The 21,355-nt window shown below is 41.5% G+C and overlaps 1 protein-coding gene across 6 annotated transcripts in view; it reads right to left on the bottom strand.

Moving 5' to 3' along the window:
• Window positions 1-2,916: 2,916 nt before the first annotated feature.
• mmp16a (matrix metallopeptidase 16a (membrane-inserted)) overlaps window positions 2,917-21,355 on the bottom strand; it is a 32,069-nt gene continuing 13,630 nt past the window's right edge. For all 6 annotated transcript variants that reach the window (XM_085938860.1, XM_085938862.1, XM_085938856.1 and 3 more), the window contains 9 exons: window positions 18,240-18,388; window positions 17,621-17,743; window positions 15,319-15,623; window positions 12,236-12,397; window positions 10,087-10,304; window positions 8,312-8,450; window positions 6,664-6,814; window positions 6,470-6,585; window positions 2,917-4,870 (listed from right to left, as the gene is read on the bottom strand). In XM_085938860.1, the coding sequence (XP_085794986.1) occupies window positions 4,536-4,870; window positions 6,470-6,585; window positions 6,664-6,814; window positions 8,312-8,450; window positions 10,087-10,304; window positions 12,236-12,397; window positions 15,319-15,623; window positions 17,621-17,743; window positions 18,240-18,388 (1,698 nt within the window). In that variant the 3' untranslated portion in view covers window positions 2,917-4,535. The remainder of the gene's footprint in view (window positions 4,871-6,469; window positions 6,586-6,663; window positions 6,815-8,311; window positions 8,451-10,086; window positions 10,305-12,235; window positions 12,398-15,318; window positions 15,624-17,620; window positions 17,744-18,239; window positions 18,389-21,355) is intronic.

The following is a 21,355-nucleotide window of genomic DNA, read 5'->3' as shown; positions in this document are numbered from 1 at the left end:
CCAGGGAAGAAAAAAGAAAAAATTCTGGGTCTTCTGATGTTCCCACGCTCTGAGATATACATATCTACCTTTGTGAAGGATCAACAGCTTCAGCGCTAAGATTAGACGTATATAAAATAGACACAGTCCTACACTTGATTCATAGTCAATTTGTTCCATTATATTGACTCATATCATATTGATAGCTCAATAATAATGAGTACATTTAATTTGTTTAAATAAAATGGAAGGGGAGGGGGTGCACTTTTGGACAACAAGAAACTTATTAAGCATATTTTTGCCATATCTAGTGCGGAAACAAAGAAAGGTTCTTCTCCATTGTACCAATCAATGACATGATGAATGGAACTAATTTTACCTGCACACTGTGGATCATTACTTCCTTCCTTCCATCTTCTCCTTTATCTTGTCTAGATGGAAATGAGCTCGTGGAATGTGCACATTGGGTTTGCTTATAGACCCTAGACCGGTCAATCCTAGAACACATATCGAGCTAGACAGGGTGGAAAACAAAGTTTCACATGGATTCAAAACATAACATATGGTTCAGAAGTCAGCAGAAGTTCATAATTACCATCCAACTTCTTTAGTTTTCCTTCACCTTGAACTGAAAAATATGACACCATAGTAGAAGCCTCAAGAGGGATGTTTGTCTCAGTCCAACCCTGACAAAAAAATGAACTTTTGACCATTTAAAGAAAAAAAGAAAAAAAAAAAAGGCCCACCGGGGCGCTTAGGATAATTTTGCGGCGGCTGCAGTCAGTCAGCCGCGTTCTTTTCTCACCATTAACCGCTGAGCCACCACATTTTTACACTTCTGAAAAGAGTATGCTATTTACCTTTGTGGGGCGCCTCCCAGTATTTCAACCGAAAGATTGCCACAAAAAGCACTTTCACATATCACACACGGGAGAATAGATGATATTGTTCTATGCCGCACAACCTGAGAGAGAAAATAAATGAGTTTCTGATAATAATGTGATAAGTCGCCGACGTGGTTTAATGGGTGTTTGTGTTTGGAGAGCAAAATAATAATTTGAAAAACCTGCTTTCATTAAATTGTGAAAGAAAATAAATGCTTTAAATGATTCATCAACACTGCTTTTCGGAAAGAAAGAAAAAAAAATCCACAATGAAACTAATAGATCCATTATCTTAAAACAAAAATGCTTTATGTGAAGGTTACGAGTTTAATTTGACATTTCATAAAAGTGTTTCCAAGAAATAGTGAAAAGAATTGCCGTGATATTCTTTTGGAGCTCAGCTTTTTATTTTCATTCAGTCTCAAACTATAATAAATCCTTCCACCTTCAACTCCATCAGCCTGATTGGAGATTGTCAAAACATGTTTGCCAGCAGCTAGCACGCTTTGAAGAACTTTTTAATTGAATTCATTTGGGTCTGTTTTGCATTAAACTGCTGTTACGTTCTGTCTGGATTCATCACTTCCAGACCTCGCATGGCGTGAACAAAAGACATAGAACAAGCTCTGTTGGAGACAGCCGCAGAAATGAAACCAGAAAGCTTTCAGTCAAAACATGGCAGGAAGGCTAAACAAAGTGTCAACAATTGGAGGAATCGGGGGGGTTGAGAAAAAAAAAAACGATTAACGCTGAAATACTTTCAACTCAAGCAAAATGTGTCTGGAATGTACCAGATGCCCTTGCTATATTTTTTTTACATCGATTTTAAAGCAAGAAGGTGCTGCTGAAAAACAATTTGGAACTGAATTGGACACACGTTCGCTCGCATGTTCGATTCTCACAGCTCATTGTACAAAACGATCAGTGGTAGCGCGTTGAGGCTTCATTTATTTGTTCATTCCGTTTTATTCTACACGGAAAATGCAGTGTTTCATTCTTCGGTCTTTTCAAAGGTACTTTATGGCGGATTGAATGCGCTCTATTATGTGCGATGAGGAGAAAGTCTCTTAGCCAATGGATGTAACTTGGCCAGATAGGAAAACGGCTTTCATCCGTCACACTCCATAAAGTGACAATAACTAGCTCATTTCTCTACACAAAGGAAGGGGGGGGAAAAAAAATAGAGCGTAATCTTTTTCAAGCTATGATGGAGGAATGACACGAAAGGTGACATGGTCGGGTGTCACACAAGTATGCTGTTAGGAATATTAAACGGACCTGTGGATTCTTAAGAATGACTGTTGGGACAATTTTTCAAAGCGGAGAAAACTATTTTAGGAAATTTGGGTATTGGATTTGCCCAAGTCACACTTGCTGGAAAAAAAAAAAGCACATCAGTTGACCTGATGGCGTTATTGGTGAAAAATGATGATCCAGCAACTGACAAGAGTGCACAATCATTCATCCCTCCATGTTTTTTTTTTCTTTTTTTCTTCCAGGCCACGGCAACAGCTTGACCTCAGCTAACCTTCAAGCAGACTCTCAGAGGTGCCGCATTGAGCGGCGCTAATAATAACCACCGCGAGGATAAATGGTCCTTAACCTAAGGAGGGCGTCCGTCGGACTTAAATGAAAATGTATTCCTTCAGTTCCTGTTGGAATCGCTCACTTTCTAAGCCAATGGCGGCGGCAGGAAGAAGAGTAAAGGAGAAGGAGGAGGTCTGACCAAAATAGCACCATAGAATAACATGCCGAGCCAATACGAGTGAGTCAGAGCAAGCAGCTGCTCTTGAATTGCGCCTTACGTGCAAAACACACACATTTACATTGACTAACCGACAACTGCTGAAAAAAATATTCTTGAAATAAAAAAATAAAAATGTTGACTTGATAGTTCCTGCCATATAAAGATTAGATTCAAAAACCTATTGAAAATTATATTTAATTATTGTCAATGGAATATAACCTGTAATATAAAAAAAATAAAAATAAAATCAACGACCACATAAATTTATACATAGTGTGAAAAAAGAATGAAGAGTTTCAAGGCAGCTTTTAATCATGGATTGAGCAATTTATTCATTCTGTCAGGATATTTTTTTTCTTTACTGTCCTGAAGTCTAACACACAAAAAAAAGGAAAAAAAAGTGAGATGTTCCATTTGCATCAACCAGAAAAGAAGACTGCGATCATGGAAATAGACATTCAGAGAGGACATTAAAAAGTTGACCAACTTGGATAGATTGCCCAGTATTTTCCCAAATGTACCTATTTGATCCTTTTGGATGTTGGTTTTTAGATTTACCAGTACCTTTAAGGTGGGAGTTGGGCAATACAAACATCAGTTTAAAAAAAAAAAAAGGCCTCCTAGCTTTTAAGGAAAAGAAAGCCACGTTGAGCACATGTGTGGTTGTAAGAGCTTGCATGCATGCTGACACAGGCACTGATCTTGACTTTTTGGGTCCTCAGATTGAAAGAAGACAGCATTTTGGGATGTGTGAGACCTTGCAAAAAAAAAAAAAAAAAGGCAGTAGACAGGACTTCCCCAAAAAAAATCTATTTGCAAGAAACACTGAATGACATTTGGATGTGCACTCTTGTCTAAATAAAAAATAATTATAATAATAAAAACAAATACTTAACCAACAATTCCAAAGATGTTCAAGTTACCAGAAATCCGCCACAGGGAAATGATAAAACTTTAACAGCAACAAACACAAAATAGTGGCTTTACTCCAGGAACATCCAAATTATAATAACATTACTCCCAATATAAACCGACTCTTTTATCCAGAGGAGCTCTGCAAGCCAGTGCTGAGCATTCTGGCTCCTGTAATAAAATCCAGAAATACCAAATGACGAGAAGCTTTGAAAGCTGCTTCTCATACAAATAAAACAAAGAAATAGCAGTATAGAAAAAAACCAACAACACAAATGTAAAAGCAAGCACAAGAAATGTTAAGAATAATTAAGGCGAGTTAAAATATTGCAGAATGTTTTGGGCCCTGTGTCTTCAAACAGACTGCCACAACAGTCAGAGCTCCCACGCTGCATGGATCCAGAGGACGGATCAAATGATGACATTTGAAGGAAAAAAAAAAAAAAAGCGCTCCTCTTTGGAGAGATTCTATTTGGTTTCATTTGGTCTCTTCCGCAAGAATATTTTAAAGGGAACACGGACAACCTCCTTAAAAAGCTCAACGAAGTTGGAAAATTAAAATGAAAAAAGTGGAGGAAAAAAAAAGTGTCATTATTTTTTAGGGTGATGGGGTCATAGATTTTTTTTTTGTTTTTTTTTTGTCCAAACACCTGATATGACAGATGACGATGACTTGCCCGTGGGAAGAGTATGTCCCGTTCAAAGTTCTTCCCCTGATTCGGATTAAGAGCAGTCTGGCAAAAGATACAAAAGAAAACGGACCTCAAGTTTTTTTTTTTTCTTCTAACTGTCTAATTGTCATTTTAGGGGACACGTTCCTCGCAAAGTGTCCCTCTGCTCCCCTTGTCAGTGGAAAAAAAAAAAAGGCTGATTCAGCAATCCTCTTGTCCCGAGGTCATGCCTTGAGTGTTAGGAGGCCGATTGTCGGGCCTTTTGTGGTTCTAATCGCCAACAAAAGAGGATGTGGCTTCAAACGTTCATCCTTCAGGTCCGCTTTTTGTCCTCATCGGCTTTCAAACCCATTCCTGCATGGAGCGTTTGCAGTAAAGTATGTGGCGCGGCGTACCTTTCCTCTTGAACTGCACCACGGTGTAGACCAGCACCAGCAGGCACAGGGCCAGCACGCACGGGATGACGATGGCGACCGCCTTCACCGTGTTGGCCTCGTTGTCCAGCTCGATGATCACGTCCGTGTTACCGTCGCCGGCGGGAGGGCGACCCGGGTCGGCCGACATCAAATCGCAACCCATGAAGTCCTTGAGGATGGAACGCGGGTAGCCCGGTTCCACTCTGAGGAACTGGTTGTTGAACTTCCAGTACTCCTTCCCCTTGTAGAAATATGTGAAACCTGAAGGGACGGGATTAGCAATAAACGTGTTGTGGCCATCTTTTTTTGGGGGGGAATGGTAAAAGTATTCAAGGCTGAACTTGAATTGAAGCTCAGAATTGTCTGTCGCTTGTGGCCCGTGTCACAAATAATAAATAAATAAAACAATTTCAAGTATTATTGTCACAGGAGATGAATTAAAAACACAAATCTCATTCAAAACACACACGTGAGTCAAACCACAAAGCTAATATCGCACGTCATCTAGAAACAAGCTGCTCTAGTTGTTCTCCAAACCCAATTTTTTTTTTCCATGAGAATGAGTGGCCAATTGTACTGGTGTCACGCAAACTAGAAAGTCACAACGAGTCAGTGTTCATTTTTGATTCCAACCCCCTGGAGGAAGAATTCACTCTGAACCACGTGTCCCCATTATTTGTGAAGACAGCAATGCAAATGTTGAGTGAAGATAAAATGAAAGTTCTGCCTGTCCTGCTGACAATGCAAACATACACATCCATATATGAATTAAATCAATTTTATGATATCAAGGTTGGTCTAAACCTTGTTTTTGACACCTAGAATTCATTTGAAGGGAGTTTTAAGGTTGACTCCAGGACGTCCCTAAAAATATCCACGTCATGTAAAACTGGCCGCTTACCTTGCATGTGACAGCTTGGCTCGCTATTTATTATTCATGCCTGCTGTTTTCAGGGAAAATGAGGACAAATACTCTAAATGTAAATAGAGTGAACCAGATTGGACTTTCTTAAAAATGGTGGACGGGGGACATTGTTCCTCCCAAAGAAAAGTATTTTCCTATGCGAATGTGTTCCTAGTTCATAATTGTCACAACGGCTTTTTATAGAACAAACTAATATGGGTAGATCAATATTAAAATGGGGGTGGGATGAGAGGTGCTACTGTGGATTATTTGACCCAAAATGAAACCTGCTCTCACCCACGTAGACGTGTGTACTCAATGATGTCAATTTATCTGGGTCGATCTCGGCGACACGTGACACACCCCGACCTGTATCTGCTTGAAAAGTGAACGCGCATGCGACGAATGCGGGAGCCAATCAGCCACGCCGCCCACCCTTCCCGCTCACGTTCCTCCCGGCCTCAGCGGCATAAATATCAGGCTATGAATTTGGCTGCCGACCCACAGGGACAGATGGCCCGAGCGTTCGGTACCACCTGCCCTGCTTTTTCCAACCAAGGTGCTGCCAAATCCGGGCCCGGGTCCAACTCGCAGGATATGCTCAACGCGGAAAGATTTTCTCGTCTGCAAACAATCGAGCGGCTCGACGGGTGAACACTTTGAAAGTTCTTGATTCGGGCCATCGGGCTGAAACCGGAAAATCCCAGTGGTGGTTTTGGCTTCCAAATGAATTTGCACCAAAATATTTCTTGAGCAGGATGACCTATATTCATATTCCAATATAATCACCATTTAATTCACATGCCGACGCAAAATGAAAAAGATGGGGGCAAATGAATGCAACCCTGATTTACCCCCCCCCCGTATAGCCAACCAGATGAAATCAATACAAGCTGGCAAACGAACACTACATCCAACTGCTGCCAAATTAGAGTATCAGCAAGGACAAATCGTACCGTTGACTTTATCGACAAAGGCTCCCTGTGGCGATTCGGGCACACCTCTCCACACGGTGATGGGTTTAGGATAGCCGGGGTCCATGGTTCTCATTTCCTCATTGTAGCGCCAGTACCTGAACACAAGCAAAAGATGAAGATTAAAAAAAAAAAAAAAAAAAAATCACAATTCCATTTCCTTTATCCATTGTTACCTGTCTCCTTTAAAGAAGTAAGTCTTGGCCACATCTTGCCACCACACGGCCGTCTCGATGCTCTGAGCCGGCATGCCGTGACCGTACTGACTGATGTCCTTAGGGTATCCGGCCTGCAACACCGTGTCCTTAAACACCCAGAATTGCTTCCCTGCAAAGTAAAAAGAAAATAGAAACATTGAGAAAGAAGGACAAGCAAGAGCGCGGGTGACCCTGCGGGTGCGATACACGTCGAGTGAGAAGGGCAAATTTACAAGGACGGCGAGCGCGAGCTTTGGCGTAAATACCAAGCGGTAAACCTGTTGCCTTGTGTATTCGATGTTTCCCTCATTTAAAATAGGACAAGGCGCAAAGTGACAAGTTCTGCCCTTGCTTTGAGATACTGTGGGAATAGTGGAGGCGGTAAAAATGAAACGCCCAGATGTGTTCAAGAGTTTCAATAGCGATAACATAACATAACATAACATAACATAACATAACATAATATAATCTGAAAAGTTCCTTAATAAAATATATATTAAGTGTTTTGTTGGGTTTGTTTTATTGTCCTTCTTCTAAGTCCACTCCCCAAATTTGTCTGTGTAGTGAACTCTCCTTCCTGGGGAGTAATTAGGTGAAACTGCACACTCCTGACAGTGTGACCCCAGGAAGTGCGTTTCAAGTCATTCCAGGAGGAAGGGGAGGAAGTGGGGGTGGTTGGAAGAATTTGTATTGCAATATTATCATCGCCGCAATGATTAGAATCCCAAAAGAGTAAATGGGATTTGTTACACACACACACACAGACCAGCGATGGCTTCTTTTTTAGAGAGGAAATTCATTTAACCTCTTTCCCTGACAAAGACCCACTCAATCCATGTCACACTTCCTCTGGCCCTGACACAAATAATAATAATAAAAAAAAGAAAACACCACACCCTGGGATTAAATTCACTACCTACCTCAAAGTTGGATTATTTTTTTCTAAAGTAACACACAAGAGATGTTCTGTCAACAAAGTAAAATTATTTAGTATTATGAGCTATCTGCATTTAAAGTCTATATAAAATATTAATTTTATAACATTTTCTTCTGATTGAGGGTAGAAGCATACACTAGTATAAATGCAACAATTCTGTTGTTAGCTAGTCTGAGAAGATAGCAGGGTGGAGAAAAGGCACAGAAGCTTTTTGGCGCAAGTAGTGTGCGTTTCCAGGAATTGTTGGCTTTTGAAAATAGAAATGAGGTTGAACGAAGATTTGTAGTTTGTTTGCCAGCCTGCTTTCATTGCCCTACCTAGGCTTCATGCATATTGATAGTGAGAAAAAAAAGAAGAAAAAAACAAAGAAACATTTGCCGTCATTTCCAAGACTATATTTATTTGGACTAAAGATGAAGATTTAAAGAGAAACATTAATACCCCTAGCACTAAGCTCACTATCAACATTATTAAAAGTCAAAGCTTGAGGATTACCTTGGATTTCCCGACCAAGTGAGCAAAACATTCATCGTTTTCAGATTTACAGTGAAATAAGATCAAGGGAGTTCCCTCAGTGATAACAAAGAGCAAAGAAGACACGAGTCTCTCGTTGTTGTTTTGTATCAGACCATCAAGCCCACTAAAACTAGTGGCGGTCGTTAAAAATAAAATTAAAAAAAACAGGCTTACCTTTGAAGAAAACAAATCTGCCCTCACTATTCTCATAGACCGCATCAATTTTGGGTGGCAGACCCCTCCAGAAAACACTGATGAGCATCGGGTACCCGGGCATGACCGTGTTATCCCGTACTCGCCAAAACCAATGATCCTAAAAGACAAAAAAAATGGCCACGAATTATTTTTATTATGAAGTATTTTCAAGCTCTTTCATTTAGTCACGTGCAATATGGTGAGTATTCTCAGAATCTCAGCTTTCCCATTGGAATGGAAGGTGTGTCTATTTGATGAAGGATGAAATGTGATGCCAAAATCTGAGCCAGGGGAGACCCAGCTGGGAAAGCCATTTGGACTCCCACACCATGCTAGAAAAAAGTCCAGCACGTCTTCTCATTATACATTCAGGACACAAAAGATTTGGAGACACACACATACACACACACACACAGCAAATGAAGGCTACATCAATAGCTGATTAAACAAAGCGTCTCTCCGCTACTCTCACTTTTCTCACTTTCTAATCCAATTGTTTTGCTGGGACTCTGCTGGACACTTCTCCTCTTTCTTTGCTTTTAACCTTGTTCACTCTGCCCAAACTTCTCACTTCCTTCTCTGATTCCTTTGCCTCGGTCACTTAAAAGCCACAGCTGCCCTAGATGCCAACTGCTTCACATTTCCTTTCATATAAAGAACGCAAAGGTAATTGAAAACACATGTAAGTCTGAAATTGGACCTTTTTGAATTCTCTGGACTTAATATGAGAGAAAATGTGATTTTCCCCACCCTAACATCTTATACTCCCGCTAGGAAAAGGAGGCTTAGTCATGAAAGCTCAAAAACCATTTCATCAACTAATTTGAAGAAATAAAAGTTGAAATCAAAAGAACATTGAGAACAATTGAAATTTAATTGAACAGCGTTTGCAAATAAACGTTATTGACGTGTGTGCACTAGATATGGGAAAAAAATGATCAACTGTAACAAGCACGACATCTCTCCTCGCTTTGTCGTTTAGCTAGTTTATAAAACAGGCGGAGAACAAAATGCAGCATATTATTGACCAAAAAAATGTTAAATGGTATTTTCTATGCACAGTAAGTAGATGTAGGGAATTCACTTAAATGTAATATACGGTTGAAGTCATTTCCCCCAAGGCCGATCGAGCTTTGTGAGTGGATAAAATAAATGTTGACTGAATTCTTTAAATAGTATAAATACTTAAATGTGAATTCCTCAAGTTATCATTTTGTGCTATATGCCTGAATAACTAGAACTACTTGTTTACTTTGAAATACTTTAATGAACCATGAACATAGTGTAGGTGTTGAAATAAAAAAACTGCTGCTTTCATCCATAATATACTGCGAAGTTTAAAAACAGATTTATTATCTTTGGCCGTAAAATGCAATGGGTGAGAAGGGAAATGGCAAACAAAGTCTTCTCTTCCCCTTAACTCCACAAAACTCTTAGTACTTAACCAATTAATACTATTTATAACCCCCCTCCCAAAAAAAAAAAAAGGTCACATATAAAGCATGAGTAGCACTCTTTATCCTGTGTGTGCACAACACAAGGCTGCTTTGTGTCTTGCCCCAAGGTTTATGTTCCTCACTGCATGGTGCTGTGGTCTTGTGCTCACAAGCTTCCACCAAGTATAAAGATTCATTGAGGCACGCGTGTAGTTTTCTCTTAAAAGCCACGTTTGTGAGAGTCAAGCTTGAGTTGTGGTACAAAAAAAAATGGTCGGATGTTCCATCTAATGGCTCGAAACATTGTCTTTTGTTTACCTTAAAGACAAACATCTCTCTTCTTAGTATGGCCAAGGTGTTGAAACATCCATCACAGATGTTAGGTTTAGAATTGGGATGCGACGGTCTGTCACCGGGTGGCAACCTCGGAGGTCTGGTCTGCCGGTCTGGTTTGCGTGGATCTGAAGGCGGGTGGGAGCGAGCAGGGGGCACCGTTGGCAAAGGCTTGGTGGGCTGCGGGAGCTTGTCAGGAGGCCCTAGATAAAATCAGAATGTCACCACAAAAAAAAATGAGCCACGCGAGGAAAAAAAAAAACATTCACTGCCATTGACGGCAAAAGACGTCCAAGATTCTTTTGAACTGAGCTGGCAGAGAATGAGTTAACCACTTCCCTTAATGTATTTTTCAATCTTAAAAAGAGATGCCGTTGAACCTGAACGTAACAGTAAAACAACCGGTGTACACATCTCTCTCACCAACGCTTAATATTCATGACTAACATGAAAGCAGACTGAAGAAGATGAATCCAACGAGTACAAAGAGAGAGGTAGAAAGGAGGACCGTGAGTGGGTTGCAAGTATAAATAATTGAACACATGATGGTGCAGAGATAACATTCCCTGTGAATGTGAAAAAAGAAGATATGGCTGGCTTCACAAGCTGCAGGAATATTTTATATTTTTCATATGGAAGACATTGCAGTGAATTGAAAACAGACCCAATGATTCTAATGATGATTGCAGATGAAGGAACCAAAAGAGCAATTGTTTAAGGGAAGGAGACCATCGACACCGTGCATACATCAAACTAATCGAATGGCAGGCCGATCAGTGGATTAACGGGAGCGCTAGACATCTTCCAGTCCACATAACGGATGCTCGGGGTTTTACATGAGCGGGATTCCTTTCACTGACTGAATTAAATCCTGTGAAATACATCCCAGATTAGACGAGGCAAAGCAGTTATGTAAGCATGCGGGGAGATCACAGTCAGCTGGACACTCGGGGGGGGGACATAAACTGGCAACATCTCCGTACCATGACAAGAGAAAATAAACACGATATAGAATTCTTGCGCAACTGTATAATTGTATCACGACAAACACGCCCCAAAATTTCATTTCCACTTGTGTGATGATTAATTCCGTTACGTATACACTGAAGCCGACCGAGTCTGTTTTGTTTCCACCGAAACGTTATCAGTCCGAGCAGCGTACGCCAAAAAAGCAAAGTCTCGAGGTGTATTTGGTTGCCATCAAGATAAGACGGAACTGTTTAGCCGGAGTAACAAATGAATGAATATAAGTCGCTCATGGCAAGTCAAACAAAAATAAACAGAAAGCCTATTAGTGTCCAAGAAGCCCGAAGGACTCGTTTTTACAAATTAAATCAGACGTGACTCCGAGACACGTTACGGACAACGTATTTGTGTTGGCTAAAACATAAATATGGTGGTTGGCAGTTGAGAGCGCTGACATTTCTTCAACAAGGTTTTTTTTTTTCAGTTGGTATGTAGAAGGTTGAAAAAAAAGTAGCAAGCCAGAGGCCACAATATGTAATCTCAATGCTGTGTGACAAAAACGCTTAAGTCTTAATTACACTGGAAGTCTTGATACGTTTGCTGCCTAATGACATCATCTTCATCCTGTAGGTCCAACATGACAATTTTTCCTTCTCAGCCTCAACTTCCCATTGATATAAACACTGAAGGTCGCACCACTGACCTTATTTGGATTCAACAATAAGAGAGGGAGGGGCAATAGCCGGAGGGGGGGGGGGGGGGGGGGACGGGGTACAGTGAAGGATTTCCGTGAGAGGAACTGCTGCCACTTGTCCTGCCCTTCAACTCCGAGTACAAGCGAGAGGTGGAGGGAGAGGAGTAAAACACAAGAGGGATGAGGAGAGATTTGATCCCTTGCCCAGGTCTGTCACTCCCAAAGGTACGTACCCTAGTCATGTAAACAGATGGCCGCTTCTTGTGTGTGTGTGCGAGCGTGTGTGTGAAGGAATGTGTGCAGCCATTCGTGCGACAGCCCGCTGTCATCTCGGTGGAGTGTAACTGGTTTACAGTCTCGACAGCTATAAGGGACAACTTCCCACCAAGTTGCGTCACATGTAAAACTGAGGACAAGATGATCAAAACAGTCATCTAAGAAAGCTGTTTTAAAATCCCAGAAAAAATGGCTCACCATAAATCTTCTGGATGCCCAGCAGATCGTCCATCGGGAGTTTGAAGTTCTCAGTGTCCATGTATTGGTAAAAAGGAGCCATGATGGCCGTTGGGTCGTTGGAGTGTTCCAGCCCGAGTGCGTGGCCCAGTTCGTGGACCGCCACCAGGAATAAATCATTACCTGAAAGTTGGATGGAGAAATTAGCTGTGGCACTCCGGCATGGCCAATTTACAATATATGCTGGGAATTGAGGGGATTACGCAATAAGGTCCACACGCTACACAGAAACGGGAGACATACGTTGTAATTAGCGTGCAGTTGCGGTTAACCAAAGCGGTTGTGAACTTTTGACTCTGGAACACTCTGTGGTCGGCAGTTCAATTCACTCTGTGAAATTACCAGCCCCCCCCCCCCCCTTCTGGACTCCCGCTAAATCCCCTTCATTTACGTCACACGGACTAAAAATTTCTCAGATGTGAGCGTGTGATCGTTTTTGTTGTCAAGAAAAGCGTAACTATTAAATTGAGTGTAGCCAGGTTTCGTTTTGAAACATTGTAGTATTAAACTACAAGAGAGAACAGCGCGTTGTTGTAAATATATTTTGCAAGCGAAGAGGTCAAATGATTTCCACATGATACGAATGAATGAAGATGAACTGTAATTGTCCAACTCTTTGGCCTCCCGGGAGCATTTGAGGTTGCCACTTTATTTCACTTGTCGACCTAAGTCATGCTGTACTTGGGGGGTCCATAAACAAAAAGCCAAGGCGACTTGGTTACAGCCTCGCCAATGGTGAGGATACAAGACAGATGTGAAATGGACCAAGAATTGTGTGCAAGGTGGAAAGAAAAAAAGGTGACAAGGAATAAAACAAGGTGGACAAAAAAAATAAATAGCAAATGTGGGAAGTTATTTACTATTTACAAATATTCAAAGCTCAAGCATCATTTTGTAAAGGGGTAAAAAGTTGCTAGCGATTTCTCTATTGTTAAAAAAGTAAAGACAATTTGTAATTTGTCTTCTGGCCCCCGGGCCTTGGGTTTGACACCTACGTTTTAGAGGGTTGAAGTTAAAAAAAGACATTTCACATTTACATTGATCATCTTCTCTCCCAGTGGTTACGGTAAACAGGAGCCAGAGTCGTCTGCTTGCTCTTTCTCCGTAATTTACAAGCTCCCTATACATGTCGCGGCCTATCTGACGTGGGAATACAAGCTCCCTGACATAAACATGAACAAGATAAACAGACACAGGCACACAAATCAGTTGGGGGGGGGACGATGCTGTCCGTCCAAATTCTGGAGTTTCGACTGTCCTGGAACAAGATCTGATAGATCTTGTAGAAATATACGAATAAAATTGTCTTTGATGTTATCACGTCACTAAAATAGTTTGAGGGAATGTTTATACGAACGCAAAGACTAAAGTTGTTCTCTCGCTTGCGTTTTTTTTTTTTTTTGGTGGTGGTACTTTTCTGGGTTGGCCTAAATTGTTTTGCAGTGTTACGCTTCAACAATTCCCCTAAGAGACTTCACCACTGACAATTTGCTTGTAGAAATGCTCTTGGAAACGTGTGCCACGCAACAAACTGCACACCAAAGGGAGGTAATTGCATTTCGATGTTGTTTTCTGTCTCCAAGTACGCTGAAGCCATTTTTTTTTTCTCCAATATTGTATCGGACCACAAAAATACAATATATATGTTTTGTCATTGAATTTACTACGCAATACTGTATTTTGGAGAAGCTAACTCAACCTAACGTGTACTCTGCTGTGGCGTAATTATTTATTTACAGAAATTGCAACGGAGTGAAATTCAGACTTTGGAATATTGCCAAGGATTCGAGTATCAGCAGCTCCTGCGGACTGGAGGTAAATAAACCAGCAGCGAGCATATAATTAATGCTGCCAAGGAAAGGACATCCTTTATTCTTGTCATGTTTATCTCAGCGCAGCACCTGTGAGCAAGACAGGGGGATTGGTGTACATTTTTTATTGTGATCATTCATCATTAATAATACATTTCCAAGCGAGGGGGTTCGCACGCGGGCACACAAAAAACAGGTGTCCTTGGAAAACCCAAAACTAGAATATTGCTCGTGAAAACTCGGCTTACACCGGCCGGGAAAATGAAAAGACAGATGCTAATACACGTCATTTTCAATTAAGATGCTGAGGAGAATCTTATAAGGGCATATCAGCGGGAAGGGACCCTTTATCGAGGTGTGCATGCGTGTGTGTGTTTGTGTGTGTGTGTGTGCATGTGTGTAGGCGGAAGCGAGCCCCAGCGCCCATGTGGAAGTTGATGTTGCTGCTGTCAGTAGGTGGCTGTCTATTTCTAGTGGCAGCCTGGTGGGCAGAAACACGTGCTGACGTCTCTGCTTCCTTCCGTGACTTTATTTCGCTCCCAAGCGTGCGTTTGATTGCAAAACTCGCCTTCAAAGTGATGTTTGTCATCAGATACGTTTGGATATTAATACGTTACGATGATACGTTTGGATAAGCTCACTTGGCACACAATAACAGAACTATATATTTATATCTTTTTTTTACTCCCTTAAGCAGTCATCAAATGATTGAAAATCTTTTCAAGTTGATCAAAATCAACAGATTTGAAAGAAAAAAAAAAAAAAAAATACATCTTTACAAATGACACCCCGATACTCAAGAGTGTGATCCACTCAACCACTCACATGTGTCTGTGTTGCCGGGTAAAAAAAAAAAAAGGTTCAGACAAAACATCACGTGCAAATTTACAAGATGGAACAGCCACAATACGAGCGTACTTAAATCGCATGCTTGCGTGCGTTTATCTCCCAGCAGATCGAGGATTAATTCTCCAGTGCTCACTGGTGGCCTCATCATCCAAAACAATAACAACAATAACATCCACAGTCCGCCCCGGTGCCAACAACCAAAGCGCCAAATGGTCCTTTCCCCTCAACGGTGCGAGGGATTAGCTATGACAGACTGGCGGCTTACCGGACAGATATTTATCAGCGCCACTGAAATACGCCAAGGTCGAGTTTAGGGTACTGTATCGTACATGTTTCGTTTAAGACGGTGACCTTTGACCCGAGCAATACTTTTGCCGTGCTTACCGTCATGGTTGGGGTTGCCCAGCGTCCACGGCTCATCCGAGTCAAAGTGCGTATCTCCGCCAATTCCTGGCCCTGGGAAATAGGCGTGGGCTAGGAAGCCGCCCTCGCCGTCAAATGGTGAGCTATCACCATGGAAACCTGAGGCAAAGATAATTGTGATGTCCACGTCTTTTTTGGTTCGCTCCAGTTCACTGTACGGCACGGCTTCGAAGCGTAGCGGTGTCACGTTTTGCCAAACGTCAAAAGCTCGCCGGATGGCATCGTGGGTCTCCTCGGCGCCGACTTTGGGGGTCACGTTCTTTATGCTGTACGGATACGACACACAAAATGGAAGACTTTATTACTGTTGTGAAATAAACCAAGTTCGCAAGGTACCAGAAGTTAAAAATACGATTCTGCCAACTGAGGCTTTACTTAGGCAGAAGTACACGGAGCGATTTTTTGAGCCGGGTCCACAATGCCAGCTCTGATTTGTTGCAGGTATGGAGAGGATTGGACAATTTTCTAGCTCACAAATCTACTTTCTAATTAAGGCTTATCAACAGCCCACTGCCTTCTGAAAGCCCAAGTCTGGTTAGTCACGGAGGGGGGGGAAAAGCTCTCACGGCTTTCTACGCTCTGAAAATAATCGTCACGGTATTAAAAATTTGGTTTCACTCTGGTTTGGTTGCCAACAGCTTATGAGAAGACGTCTGCCTGCTGTTGTAGCTGAACACGACCTCGAATGGCGATTGTTTTTTTTTTTAATGAGTCCGAAGCACAAGCGTCTTGCTAATTGACGATTGAAAGAATTTGACCCCTTCTAAGGCTATATCAAATATTTAACTCCATGTTGCGAGGTGATAATTACTCTGGATGCATCTCGTGAGCTATAATAGTACTTGCATGTGGGGGAAACAGTGGGGATGCCAAAGCTAATTAGGGCCTCCCAACAGCACATACTGTATACGCCGACGTGGAAACCAGCACAGACACACGGGGCGGCCATGCATTAATTATGCCTTTTCAAAACCCAGCTTTGTTTTTTAATGATTATTTAACGAGTTTGAAAGCGAAAGATGGATATTTTAAAGGGGGGGGGGGGTTGAGTGTGACCGTAGCTGGAATCAAACCGAGCGGTAGCAGATTGAGACAGCGGGGAGGACATTAAAAATCCACTTGCAGAAATGTGTTTTTCCATTTTGGGGTGCCATTTAACTAAATGAAGAGTAAAAATTGATTGATCAACTCTTTTTATTCAGTGTTTTTCCATCGAAATTGGGTTTTTTATTTCAGCTTCTATGAAACAATTAAAAAAGTATTGCTGTCGATTTTTAGATCCTCGTAAAGTGTATGTTTTAGCATTTTAGCTATTAGAGTACTGTTTGTACCAAGCAGCCCAGTTGGGTATGTTTTTTTTTTTTTGTGTGTGTTTTTATTGAACCGTCTAAGTTCGTTCTGAACTTTTGTGCTGAATATTTAACATTTGAGATCTTCCGAGCTTCATATCTCGTCGGAGCCATTCCGGACTGCACTGCTCGGTGGCGGCAAAGCGTTTTGTCACTGCCGAAGGTGGAAGACGAAATGGAATTTTACCGCATTCACGACTTTGGCTGCAGCAGTTTGACAGCCCGAGGCAAAGCTGCCTAAGCCTCGCACACCGCCATATAGAGCCCTTACGAATATGCGCGCAAGAGCAAATACACTCTGGAAATCCTTCGATCCTATTACATAATCTATCCCTCAACTTTGCACTCGGGGGGCTTCCTCTTCTTCTTGTAGCTCGTCGCTGTCTGCTGCTGGTTTTCTTTACTTGGGTTTATCACATGCTTTGACTGAGCCTCACGATTTATATATTTTTATTTTCAGACAATTTATATATTCTATTCATTTATTTATTTATTTTTAATAAAAAGACATCTAAAAGCATATATTTTTCTCATTTTCATGACCAATTTATGTAGAAATGCCCCCCAAAAAATCCAAAGGGTTCACCATTTGCATATTTTTTTGTTTTTCTCGCAGTTCTGCCCCCGAACGATATCCCAAAACAGCTGCATGTCTAATTCAATATTCGCCATGCGTTTATCCTCAAAGTAGACAAAAAGCAACCATTAAGGCTTGTCCCATAAAACATAAAGCCAAAGACAGATAAAAGAGATTTTACAAATTGTGGGCTCGTAAAAGCAAAGTAAATCTCAGCTTAAAGCAACATTGAACTTCTGATGACCTTCGTGCGTCTTTGTTGTTACAGACATATTACCGTCTACAAACCAGATATTATTTTTCATTTTTTTCTGCTAGAGGCAAGAATGTCACTCACCTGTACGTGATATGTTTATGTTGCCACTTTTGTCCCGTTAGGGCGTACCGCCGTTTCCTGACGCTGAATTTTGATACACCCGCTATCTGGTCAGGAACGCCACATCTGGGCTTCTTCATCCACCTGCAGGAGGACACAACAATAAAACCTATTAAGACCATGCAAAAAAATATTTTGAAGGCTGAACGCAACATGCACGTCTCTCAACTGGCACACTTTTCCAGTCCACATGATCTGATGGAGCTCACCTCAGTGTGTTACCGCTGCATAGCGAGAAGCAAAGGAAGGGAAATAGAAAAAACAGGCACACTGTTAGCTGATCACATTTCACCCTGTTTCAGTCCAGTGGTTAGATGGCAGTCACTCGGCCGGCGGACACATTACGGCGTTACAGTTCAGTGGGTAAATTCAGCTCATTGCCATTTGTAGCACGGATGGCATTTGGGTGTCGCCGGGGACAAATGTCAGCGAACAGCGTTTGAGTTACGCGCAGGTAAAAAGTCACCTCGCAGAGTGTCGAGGATCGATGACAACTTACAAAAGAAGAGTTCTTCACGTAACGAGCATCACTTGGATTCACTCGTTTTGTTTGGACCACATTGCCCGTTGTGTTACTCACTCTATGGTGTTGCTGTCCAGAGTTCCTGTAACATTGAGGCCGTAACGACGCTGCATGGCAGCGATAGCGGACTGCATGACTCGGGCCGAACGTAGCACTGACATTCTGGGGTCTGCAGGAGGGAGGTAGCCATACCTTTGGAGCCACGTCTAAGAACAAAGAAACACAAATTAGGGAAGGAGACCAAATGGGAGACATTACACATCATGGACATTGGAAATCAAATAAAAATCCTTCATCCCATTGTTATAAATGAAAAGAAAAGCACAGAAGTTGGCTCTTTTGAAAGAAATGATAAAATGGAAAGTGGCAGGAGGTAAAAAAAAAAAAAAAGAAAAATCGAATTTATGTTGGGTTTACTGAGCAGAATGCAATCTTTTATCGTGTTGTTTGGCTTGTCAGGAAAAGAAATTGCCATAATAGAGCTCTCAGTGTCCCTATAAAATCCTGCCAAAGGGAATCACCTCAAATCTCGGGAGGGAGGAAAAAGGGGGTCGGTCGCTCGGTCGGGCTTTCCCACGCAAGACCTTTAAGGGATTTGGCTAGTCCCAGACGTTCTGTATTCCTCATCAGCAAAACAATAAACGCAACGTCCGACGTCTGCATTTTGTGACACAAATAAAACCCCGGTCATAAAAAATAAAAAAAGCAATAGATTGTAACGCATTGGAAGTGTGTAGAAACATAAACACGCCAATTGAGACTGGGAATCAAATGTCTAATAAACTGCCTGGCAGCAAATTCCCTCAATTAGCCTTCACGCTGCTAAAGCTCTTTGGCAAAACACCAGTACGATTCGACAGGAGAATATCGTTACACTGTTTATAGTTTGGAGTAGCAGCCAGTGAAGGTCAAACATGGAAGTTCATGACTGGAGAAACAGTAACATTAGCCTACTCTCACGTCAACTGATTCCATTCACCAAATTAGAAGTTCAAATCTGAAGTAGTGTGACATCAAAAGGAGCTTCATCATTTTTTGGGGGTTTCAAGAGATGTCAGCATCTAGACAGCATGTCTTGAAAGAATAAACAAAATTGTTTCCAGTGCTCTCACATCTCGTTTTGTAAAAAAAAATCACTCCTCTACTTTCTGCTGGTATTCATTTGACTTCTAATGCGTACTTTCTCCTTTCTTGTCCTGTAATTATCTGTTCTTCCTTGGCATCTCCTCTTTGAAAATCACAGCCATGTTTGGCGTTCCCCTTTTATCCCCTGACTGCCACAGTGATATCTCAAGAGGGGGAAAAAAAAAAAGAAAGCTAGGCACATCCGATCAAACAAAAAAAAAAAAATGAAACAAACCACACAAGGCTGTTTTTAAATAATTAATAAAAACATTCATCTGTTCAAATCTGTCCCACATTGGGTCAAAGTCTAGCAAGTACTCATGGAATAATCCAAAAGTTGACCTTTAAAATTGCTTTACGTGGACTGTAAAGTACTTGACACACTTTCAATAATAATCAAACGTCAACTCCAAGGTTGCTCTGTTTCTTTCAGCCTTCATTGCCATCCGTCTCCTTCATTACTTTGTTGAGTACATTCTTTAATTATTTATTGTTATTATTATTATTATATTTATTATCTTGCATCGATTGACTCTCCGTGGCGATTTGAGGAGAAGTCGGTTGCAGCTCGACAATGGAAATTCTGGCAGTAGGTCGGAATGCGTTTAGCTCGTGTAATGACGTTAATGAGCAATTTATGTAACACCTTTCAAGAAAATGTGCTTCTATTTCACACCACTCGAAAACAACTTCATTCTAAGTGTCGTGCCAATCAAAGGTCGTTTTAAACTCCGGACAACTATTTGAACTTTGTATTATAGTTTGCCAACTGTTTTTGTGCAAAATTCTTAATAACTTTCTATCAAAGTGACCAAAACCACAATTGAATCTCAGCTAATCAGCCTTCTCGTGATTCATACTTCTTTGCAGTCATGAGGTTAGAATTTCCCTTCTACTCATTCATTAAGATTACTGGCTAAACCTAAAATGTTTGAATTGCATCCAAGCCTATTTCTGGATTCTCGAGACTTGTCTCCACTACACTGAGAAATACAATCCAGTCACTTCTCTGTATTTTTTTTGTTTCTTCTCAACTGTTACACAATAAAGAAGAAAAAACGCAGGCAGACAGAAAACACTGCGATCTCAGCACTAACAAAAAAAAACAACCTGTATCCGATTGAACAGAGTAAAAAAAAAAAAACCAACAAAATGTTCATCTGCTGCCAAAAACGTCAACACCAGCGGGGGAAATATGAGAGTTGAAAAGAAGGGCAAAGTACTGTACTGACAAGAAGCTGGGATCCGACGTCCCTTTCAGGAGTTTGACAAAGACGCTGAGTCGATGTGAACCCCGGGACCGACTCTCCGTCTCAAACTCAGACCGCACCTGACAAGCAGAAGGTGGCCTAATTACGACGATGGGTGTCATCAAAAGGCCATCGTGTAAGGGGATGGAATTACTCCATTATGGATGAGGTGTATGTCAGGGAGCCCGGCTGGCATAGCAACACGTTGCGAGCATGTGGTGACTGTTGATGTTGCCGCTTCCGACATCGGTCTGCTCCCTCAGGTCACGGGGACGGCGAGTGATGTGTGCTTTTAAAAATAAAATCCTGCATATTTGATCTTTTTGTCATTTGAACTATGAAGGTCCTGTTCGTACCTGTTTTTTTGTGGATTTATTGGCAAGTACGAATACTTGGAGGTAAGCGGGAACTTAGCACAGGTAAACTGTTGGAACATAACCCGGGCCCACTAGCAAAGCGTGCCAAATCGGACCACTCTAAATTATTCATCACACCAACAACCACTGGTAAAGTGTGCCAGGGTTGTCAAGGAAACCACAGCCTTCCTGCCCACACCAGTGACCGCAAACCCACACGTAAACACACAATCAAACTGCTCTATCCTTTCTTAAAGAGACAACGGGACTTCAAAATTTGTGATGGGACACTTGCAAAAATGTAAAACAGTTCATATTCACCTTCTACTGACCCAATACACACACACACACACGCAATACTTAATGCATGTCATGCTTACCTCAGTGGCCCCATTAGGACAAAATGTCAGAAAAATTTCATCCACAAATGTCAGAGTCTGAT

The sequence above is a fragment of the Syngnathus leptorhynchus genome, chromosome 19, assembly GCF_054491065.1.
Source record: "Syngnathus leptorhynchus isolate UIUO chromosome 19, UIUO_Slep, whole genome shotgun sequence".
NCBI lineage: Eukaryota > Metazoa > Chordata > Actinopteri > Syngnathiformes > Syngnathidae > Syngnathus > Syngnathus leptorhynchus.
Note: the sequence above shows the minus strand (reverse complement) of the source record. Positions and strands in the feature narration are given on the sequence as shown.